This window comes from Idiotropiscis lumnitzeri, chromosome 7 (genome assembly GCF_059441095.1).
Source record: "Idiotropiscis lumnitzeri isolate Australia: NSW breed Sydney's pygmy pipehorse chromosome 7, RoL_Ilum_1.0, whole genome shotgun sequence".
Classification (NCBI taxonomy): domain Eukaryota; kingdom Metazoa; phylum Chordata; class Actinopteri; order Syngnathiformes; family Syngnathidae; genus Idiotropiscis; species Idiotropiscis lumnitzeri.
In genome coordinates, this window is record NC_142397.1 from 9535929 (window position 1) to 9545115 (window position 9187).

At 40.5% G+C, this 9187-nt stretch overlaps 3 protein-coding genes across 3 annotated transcripts in view; 2 read left to right on the top strand and 1 right to left on the bottom strand.

Annotated features, from left to right (window-relative positions):
- The window catches only part of nxn (nucleoredoxin), a 33269-nt gene extending 31408 nt beyond the window's left edge, over nt 1-1861 (top strand). The window contains exons 7-8 of the mRNA XM_088300611.1: nt 7-131; nt 1346-1861. Of these exons, the coding sequence (XP_088156737.1) occupies nt 7-131; nt 1346-1528 (308 nt within the window). The 3' untranslated portion in view covers nt 1529-1861. The remainder of the gene's footprint in view (nt 1-6; nt 132-1345) is intronic.
- Nucleotides 1862-2460: 599 nt separating this feature from the next.
- On the bottom strand, nt 2461-5145 carry mrm3a (mitochondrial rRNA methyltransferase 3a). Its single transcript, XM_088300610.1, has 4 exons — nt 4530-5145; nt 3718-3962; nt 3153-3314; nt 2461-3089 (listed from the first exon to the last, which is right to left on the bottom strand). Exons 1-4 carry the CDS (start codon nt 4901-4903, stop codon nt 2518-2520), a joined length of 1353 nt encoding a protein of 450 aa, XP_088156736.1. The 5' UTR covers nt 4904-5145; the 3' UTR covers nt 2461-2517.
- A 450-nt stretch (nt 5146-5595) lies between these two features.
- Nucleotides 5596-8667, top strand: glod4 (glyoxalase domain containing 4). Its single transcript, XM_088300612.1, has 9 exons — nt 5596-5797; nt 5899-5948; nt 6007-6127; nt 6207-6351; nt 6438-6574; nt 7011-7097; nt 7745-7858; nt 7946-8032; nt 8355-8667. Exons 1-9 carry the CDS (start codon nt 5714-5716, stop codon nt 8418-8420), a joined length of 891 nt encoding a protein of 296 aa, XP_088156738.1. The 5' UTR covers nt 5596-5713; the 3' UTR covers nt 8421-8667.
- Nucleotides 8668-9187: the final 520 nt, after the last annotated feature.

A 9187-nucleotide genomic window follows, 5' to 3' on the forward strand; every position in this document is an offset into this window, starting at 1 on the left:
CTTCAGACGCTGAGGAGGAAGGCGAGCTGGAGCCGGCCAAGGAGCTGATCCGGCCCATCGCTGAGAAACTGATGACCAAGTACAAAGCCAAGGAGGAGGAGACGCCGTTGCTCTTCTTTGTGGCCGGAGAGGTGAGAAAAAAAAAAAACAATGTCCCTTCCATAATTGGGTGAATGGCATTTAGCGCACATGTGCAAAGATCAAGATGGACTGAAGTAGATATGAGTGGTTGTTCGGGAAATCTGTTTGTTCCACTTTGGCTTTGACTCGGCAAACTGACGGGGGGGCAAAATTTTAAGCATAATATCCTTCATAGTCCCACATTAATGATTAACGCCAGCGAACACAATAGAAATAAACAAAACTAGAAATAATCCCGGAAGGGAAAGTGGATCTGTCAGCAGCCCGCCCGTCCCGATGTAGGCCTCAATGTTCTGGTGTGAGAAGACTCTAAATGTGAATCCCTCATAGGCCAAATCCGATATTTTACATCCACAATACCTTCAATTTAATTTCCTGTCTTTACCTCGGCCTCTTGTGAAATCAGCGAGTTTCATTTTCACATCCTGATCTCGCTCACATCTCACTTCCTGTCTCGGGGGTTCAGAAAACAGGCTCGCTCGCACTCTGAGACACACACGCACACATACCCACTTAATCAGTGCCAAGCAAGCTGTCGGGTTTCCTGCACCCTGTGAAATGACATCCCGCTCCGCTCATGGACGATTTGCTCCAATTAGTTGCCAGCTGATACCAATAAAGAACTTCCATCATATAGACGACTTCCTTTTACCAATTAGGGCAAGAAAAAAAAAATCAAGTGGTGACTTATTATTTCAGTTGGTAGGCGCAAGTCCTGTGATTAATGTGATTGCTCCTAGCTATCACGTTTACATAATAAAAATAAACAGAATGACAAAAAAAAAATCATCGTTAGTCAAAAGAAGGTCACGGAAAAAGTCAAGAAGAAACGTCCACACCACGATTGCGCAATCATTGCATCTTATAATTGATTTCATTTTAATGGATATTGTGCAGCTGTTGTGTGCTCATTGGCCAACTGGGTGAAGTGCAATACAAACAAACGCAAATACAGAAATGGTCTCAACTCCTCAGTAAGCCCAGCGATATTAATCATTCTCCGCAGAGGATAAAGAATATATGCCAGTGAATCGTAATATTATCTGGCCACATGTTGCGCCGTCATTTGTGTACAAATATTCATTGTATAAATTGTTCTAACACCGTGATGTTAGACTTGTCTGAGAGTGATGCGAACAGCAAATGGCCGCTGCTGCCACCTACAGGACATGGCGGGCCCCTAAAGTCTTTATTGTCTCCGCAGGACGACATGAGTGACTCTCTGCGCGATTACACCAATCTGCCGGAGGCGGCGCCGCTGCTCACCATCCTGGACATGTCGGCGCGGGCCAAATACGTGCGCGACGTGGAGGAGATCACGCCGGACGTGGTGGAGCAGTTCGTCGGCGAGTTCCTGGCAGACAAGCTCAAACCCGAGCCCATCTGAGACAGGAAGTCTAAATATGGACGAGAACGGGACTCTTCACAATCATCATCAATCCACTCCCTCAACGTCATCCTTCACTTTTTACTATTTTAATTTTTTTTTTTACTCTCTCCATCTCCTGTGGTGCCTTGCATTGACTCTATAGTCCCTACAGTTAATATTTAAAAATATTCTTTTGTTTTTCCACATTATGGCATTATGAAATAGCATTTCTGGATTCTAGCGAAGCCCAGCGGACCTACTTGTCGCTCACATCTTTTTCACGTCTGGACCATGGAACTTTGAAAAACAAAACAAAAAAACTAAACAAAAAGAATAAAGTGATTGCAGCATTTTGTTTGTTCCTATTGTGCAAGGTGGCATTTATGACAACTGGCAAGACGACCTATTGCGTTAGGATGATTTCCCTTTTTTTTTTTTTTTACACTGAGTTAATTGTGCTTATCATGAATAACGTGAGGAACAATTGCAATAATCATGTGGTGCCACTGCATGACCCCGCATGCCATCGACATTTATGACTGCCGATTAGTCATTCTGTTCATCTGCACTTGTGCAAGGTGGTGGAGGAGCAATCACATGATGTTTACATGGCACGGATGCATTTATTCAGATACGTTCATTATATATGCGCCTGTGCTCTACAAACAGTGCTGTGGACTTTGACCAAATAGATAATTGCGCAAGGTGGCGGTTGTCATGAGCTGTGATGATCCAGCCTCTGCTTGCAGTTATTTGTAAACACACTTTCCGCGCTTTGATCTTCTGCAGGGACTCCAGTTCCACCATTTCTCATTCCTCAAAGTCACTAAACTTGCGCTAGCCATGATAATGAAGCCATATATGTGACGTGACTCAAACAAGGTTTGAATGGTCAATAGAAGGAATTTAGGTAGTTGAGAGCAAAATAAATATGTAATAAGTAATAAAAGTGCTGGAGATAAACGACATTTAATTTGTAAGTTGCGTACAGAGAAAAATGGCAAACATTATGAAAGATGTCGTTTGGCGTTGGTCGTCCACTTCCTTCCAGAGTTTTGCGTCGCTGTCAACAGTTGCTTCCTGCCTTCAAACAACAGGATGCTGGCCGCCATGGCCGAGTTCAAGCTGTCCACGTGGGGAACCATGGGAATGAACAGCCTGCGCCCCGCCCTCTTTTCTGCCAGTTGGAGCGCCTCTACGCTGAGCCCATGAGTCTCTCCACCGACCACCAAGGCAACTGGACTCGACGCCCAGGAATCGTGGTACGCCGCGGCGTCCACTCTGGGCAGCGAGAGCTCTTCTTTGTCGGAGTCAGAGTCGTCTGAGTCAGAGTCATCGGAGTCAGAGTCTTCAAAGTGGGCGTCGCGGTGAGCGCGCATCTTGCTGATCCAGCCGAAATCGCTGGGTTTGCGAGGGGAGTTAACTTCCTGGTTTTGTTGGCAGTCAGCCACGTGGACATCGGCTTGCTCGGGGAGGTGATCCTCCACCTCCTCCCACTTCAAACTAGAATGAATGGGAAGCTGGAAGTGGGCGCCCATTGCCGCTCGTAGAACTTTGGGCTCCCACATGTCGACACAGCCTGGAGATAACGGGGAAAAATTATTTCATAGAACAATTAAAACTTTAATACCTTTAGCATCACCTTTAGTGAGCAGCACTTGGTGGCAGCCTGCAGCGACAGCGCATCTCAGCATGGTGCCCAGGTTGCCGGGATCTCTGATGTTGTCGCATATGAGTGACAGAGGCACAGAATGCTTGCTGGCAGCAAAGCTCAGTCGAGACGCATCAGGACGAGAAAATATGCCTGCACAGTTCACACACTCAAAACTAAATCAACCATAATGCTAAAAGTAGTATTAGGGCCACATTTGGGAAATAATGCAAGAATAAAATATTTTTTTTAGTATTTAATTTTATGAGAACAATGTGATGTTTGTTTCCTTGTAAGAATAAGAATAAAGAGAACATTAAAAGAAAGTTTATTTATGTGCGAGCAGGTCATGATATTACTATAATTTATGTTTTTAGTTAATCTTACAAGAAGTCGTTATAATCAAAAATTAAAGCTTGCATTATTAACAAGGTCATATATTTCCCCTTCACAACTTTATTTTTGTAAAATATTTTAAATGTACTTTTATTTGCAGTGTGTCCGAAATAATCCTTGGGATTAACCCTGTAACATTTACCGTAAAAGCCACACTCACCTATAACTCCTTGCGGGGCCACCAGGTCGGACCACAGTTTAATGTCTTCAAACTTGACTTTGACCAGCGAGGCACTCTTCAGCTTGTCCAAAGGAAGCTCTCGTAAGCGCTCAGGGGTGCTGAAGAAGATGGTTTGAGGGATAGCGCCTGAGTTCAAAGCGTCGCAAATCAGACGTCGACCCTCCAGCAGGACCTTGCCTTGATGCTCCCGGAACGTTCTGGAACGTGCCACGCTCACCAACCTCCTGCAAGGCAAAAGACACGAAAGTGGTCTTAACAGTTCTATAAGGAATTACCTCAATCACTTGTATTTGAATTATTTCATTTTAATTTCTGGCAGTCTCAATTTGTTATTTTAGAAAATGGTCATTAGTATCAAACCATTAATGGTCATTGTTTTTAGTTATAGTTTTTTTTTTTTAAATCAGTATATCATTAAAATTGTACTACTTTTCCTATTGTGAATTTTCAACGCATATCTCCATTCCCCACTAAGGAACTTGGTATGCAACATCAATTCCCGTACCTATGCAAATAATTTAATATTTTTTGTTTTTTCACATGTTTTGACGTTGTTTCATAGATAAACTTGTAAAAAAAAAAACATTCCAAATGTATCAATAGTGTATTTCTTGTACATTACAATTCCCTTATAACAAAATAAAATAGAAATAAGCATTATTTGAACACTGCAGAAACTAAGATTCAAATGTAATTTTGGCATCATATTTTATCAAAACAGAGAACTATTTTGTATGTTATTATGAGTGTCAAGCCAAGAGGGCCAGCGTGGGGATGCGAACAACACTCACGCCAGTCTCTTATCCCCATGTGAAGCTTTCTCGAAGCGGACTCCATCAATTTGACTACTTTTACCATCCACGTGAGCAATTTTTGTCGATGATATCTCACTATCTTTGCTCTTCACATCACTTGTGTCTCCAGGGTACTGCTCTGCCCTCAATGGAACTTTGACCTCCTTCTTCCCCCCCTTCTTCCACCCTGACGAAAGCTTTCCGTCTTCTTTTTTTGCTTCATTTTCTGGAAATATCACCCTGACCGGCCTCCTTCTCAGTCCGCGTACGTATCGTTTAGTTTCCACGCTAAAGACGCTCCCCCTTGAAAAGAAAACAGATCGTTCCAAGGAGAAGAGGCAACTCATTATACTCCTCATGTAAGTCGCCATGTTGCTTTGTCTTCTTCTCTTTTCGAATGTTATCGCTTGGGAAAGCTGCAGCGCCACTTGACGTCTAGCGAGAGTTTTCCGTACTACTGTACTCGAAACGACTGTGAGAACGATTCAATCAATCATCATTCACCACGATAAGTTTTTCACATTTCTCAAAGCAAAATTGTGTAGGAGCAAAATTTAACGACACCTGTCTCCTCTCTATTTTACAGCGCCCTGTCCCTGAGTTTGTGCGAATAACTGAAGTCTCGCGAGAGATTTACAGACCACACAAACGCTCGTCTGCCCTTACAATGCTTAATTATAGCGATATTATTACATTTAATGAAAGTGAGGCTATCACTACAAGACAACAATTGTCTTTTTCTTCTGATCCAATATACCTACCATTAGCTGTTGTCACCCCCCCCCCAAAAAAAAAAATAAAGTCTTGCGAGAGCTTTCATTTATCTTACGGTTAATATTCCATTGGTTTTTATAAGCAAAGATGATACAATTTGGAAGGCATGTGGGAATTTTAACACCTATTGAATTCTCGCGATATCTTCCAAAATTCGACACACTGATGAAGTATTCACAGTCAATCATATTTTTATGTATAAGGTGTGTAAAAGTACAAGTTTTTCTTTACTTATTTTATGACATAATAATTAACATTTTTGACGTACATTCCATCGTCGTGTTGGCGCTTTGCTCGCAGCTAATCGACGGCGGAGGAATCGATCAACGCGGAAGTTCGGTCGCATTCACGTGACCCTGAGGGTCATCATAATAGATAAACAGCTGCAACATCTTTCCAAAAAGAACATGAGGCGAGCGCTACATTTTGTTTTTAAAGTTGGCGACCGATCCAAAACGGCTACTTTTTACCGAGATGTTTTAGGCATGAAGGTGGGTATCTTAGGTTTTCCATCTTCTTGCACAATCAACGTGGACAATGGAAGTGTTTCACAAGTCCTTTCCTCACAAATATTCTCGCATGTGAATTGCAGGTTTTACGCCACGAGGAGTTTGTCGAAGGCTGCAAAGCAACATGCAATGGGTGAGTTACCCCCTTAACTCTGTGCAATATAAAGTTTTGAATTTTACTCTCCACACAGCCCCTATGACGGCAAATGGAGCAAGACGATGGTTGGTTTTGGTCCAGAGGACAATCATTTTGTTGCTGAGCTGACCTATAACTATGGGGTGGCTGAGTATCAACTTGGGAATGATTTTCTGGTAGGTTTTATGTTCGTAGGGAGTAAATATGTGCTAAAGAATTGTTGTTATTATAATTACTGGGATTGTGTTTTTGCAGGGGATCACCCTTCAGTCAAGTCAGGCCGTCAGCAATGCCAAACGTTTGGGATGGCCCCTCACTCAAGTGGGGGACAGCCTGTACCAGACGCAGGCTCCGGGAGGCTATTGCTTCTACCTGGTGGACAAAGAACAGCCCTCCACAGGCGAGTGTCATGGGCTTCTATTGTCCAAGGGAGTCTCATATTTTCTTATTCTTTCCACTGTTGCCAAGAGTATTTCTTTACTACAGATCCTGTGCAGAAGGTTTGCCTTGGCGTATCGGACCTCCTGAAATCTACTCATTACTGGTCAAAATTGTTGGGAATGACAGTTATGGAAAAGAATGAGGACAAAAAAACAGTGCTGCTGGGATTCGCAGACACACAGGTAACTCGTGGATATATTTGATTAGATCTTAGATTAACTGTTTTTTTCTTACCAAAATTAGACAATAAATAGTTTTCTTTTCTTTTCAGAATAGCCATATTTTTCTTCAGGAAAATGATTGTAATATTAAGGGAAAACAAGCATATAATAAAGAGGAAGATGGCATATGAGAATAAAGTCATTATTCTTCCAGAATATTCCAGAAACAACTGTCATCCTGTATACTACTAAAATAATGTCCCTTTTTTTTTTTTACAAGACTATAGTATTTTTTTGCGTGAATAAAGCTGTAATGTAACTAAAATAAAGATGTATTTTTACAAGGTAAAGTGAAGGAAATTCACTTTTAGTACATGACTTTTTTTCTTAGAATTTGGATTTTAATCTCAAAAGGCTCCAAGTTTAATTTTCGCACATATACGTTTGTGTTGCAAAGTGTAAACTGGAGCTTCATGACATCAACGGGACTGTAAACCATGGCACAGCATTTGGAAGGATTGCCTTTTCATGCCCTCGGGATCAGGTAACATAATATACATTTGTATTGGTATTATTTACCGTGTATGAGTTCCTTATTAATTAATGAATCCTCTTTGATGCATAGTGCTCACTACAGTGGACAGTTATTCAAAACCTTTTTTTTTTTATCTCTATGCATGAGTCTTGCTGTCAAAATGACATCCAGAGCCTGAAGTCAGTCTGGTTGTGAGTCTACTTGCGAGCATTTTTTTTCTTTTTGTGTGTTTGACTGTTTAACCCATTCAGTGAAAGGCTGAATGTGTATTGGCGACTTTCTTTTTTCACTTCACTTGAGCAGCAAATATGGCTAAATCTCACTTGTACCACTCATTTTAGATGGCAACACAAAGCGTAACATTAACCTAGCGGAATTTCATAACTCAAACAACTCGAAAGTCCAAGTACAACTGTATTTTTATATTTGACCTAAAATTTATATTGCTATCTTTGGAGCGCTGTTGTATGCACTTACAATGCGTGACCAGTGGGTGGCAGTATAAAGGACGATAGACCAGCGTCGACCATAGTGACTAATGTACAATATCACTCGAGCCATAAGACTTAACTGTTCACTGTATTGAGGCTCAACGTTCATATTTATAAATCTGATAATGATATTCTTCAATATTAAATTGGTGCCAATTTCTACAGCTTCCTGACCTGGAGGCCTTGATGAAAAAGGAGAATCAGAACATTCTCACACCGTTAGTAAGCTTGGACACTCCAGGAAAAGCCACCGTTGAGGTGGTGATTCTGGCCGACCCGGTAAGTGCAATTAGAGATACGTAATTATAAGTTTTTGGTTACTTGAAAGCGTGTTGTGTTTTGTGGTCATATTTTTTTATTGTGCAGGATGGTCATGAAATTTGCTTTGTGGGTGATGAAGCGTTTCGGCAGCTGTCTATGGTGGACCCCAAAGGAAATGAGCTGCTTGATAAGGTCAGTGGTTTTTTCGTTGTTTGTGAGCATACAACCAACAGTATCACAATAATGTGAAACGTTGCAGTGAGCACAGTCACTTGAAGTCACGTTTCTAACCATTCAAGCACAAATAAGGCGAGTTCGCCACAGTAACTACAGAAAGAGAAGAAGTGAAAACTATGAGACTGGTTGCTTACACGTAATTGATTGATTGACATTAAAATGTTTAACACACTGTTATGGCTTGTATTGCAGCAGCCATTTTTGCTCTGAATGAAGGGCCCTAATAAATATGGAAAATACATAAAATGCTCACAGTGTTCTTTTACTTATATTTCAGGGAATGGCCGATGACAAAAGCAATGAGTGGTTTGCCAAACACAACAGACAGAAAGCTGCTGCATGAAGTGAATGACGCGGTCTGGAAAAACTCAACTTTTACAGCGCTTGAATACAAAGGCTGCACCTTTACTGTCAATTACTCTTAAGGAAAAAATTCTTCATTTGCAGGTCATGTTATTCCATATAATTAGATGGACAACTATTTTCTGCAAAAGTGAAGGGTGTGAGTCCAAAATATATATACACTGAGTTTGGAAAAAAATACTGTTCTTATTGTACAAATTCAATAATAAATAATATTATTAAATTTGTTTGATTTGTATTAATTCAAGATTGTATTAGTCAGCACTTTGTGTCACAACTGGTTTTGAAGTTGACTAACAGAACTATGAACAGCTTTTGTTTAATTGACATGGAAGAACCGAATTATTTGTAATATGTGTCTCACGTTACAATTAAAAATACAATATAACGAAATTATTTGGAATTAGATTTTATGATGTACTATTATGCGTATTATTTTTAATTCATGAAAAAAAATCACATAGCTGCAGTTAATATCATGACTATGGTGAAATAGTTGCCAAATAACAGACTTTAATGATTTGCCCAAGACGACTTTGGACTTACTAAAACAACTTAATTGAGACTTGCAAATGTGCTACTTGATTCTATCTGTGTTAATTAGTGAGCTACAAGTTATCATTTAAACGTCTAACGTAAATGTATATAACGACATTTGAAAATTATTATTTTTTTCAAACTTCCTATGTTGCTCACCAAACCAACCTTAACTTCTAACTTTTTGAAAGCTGCATTTTCTGTCAAGCC

Bases quoted from the DNA above. Each gene is read 5' to 3' on its own strand.
- mrm3a (XM_088300610.1), bottom strand. From the start codon at position 4,903: ATGGCGACTTACATGAGGAGTATAATGAGTTGCCTCTTCTCCTTGGAA. The intron at 3,315-3,717 runs GTGAGTGTGGCT...TGAACTGTGCAG, and splicing joins GGCCCCGCAAGGAGTTATAG to GCATATTTTCTCGTCCTGAT. The intron at 3,090-3,152 runs GTGATGCTAAAG...CGTTATCTCCAG, and splicing joins CCAAGTGCTGCTCACTAAAG to GCTGTGTCGACATGTGGGAG.
- glod4 (XM_088300612.1), top strand. From the start codon at position 5,714: ATGAGGCGAGCGCTACATTTTGTTTTTAAAGTTGGCGACCGATCCAAA. The intron at 7,859-7,945 runs GTAAGTGCAATT...TTTATTGTGCAG, and splicing joins TGGTGATTCTGGCCGACCCG to GATGGTCATGAAATTTGCTT. The intron at 8,033-8,354 runs GTCAGTGGTTTT...CTTATATTTCAG, and splicing joins GAAATGAGCTGCTTGATAAG to GGAATGGCCGATGACAAAAG.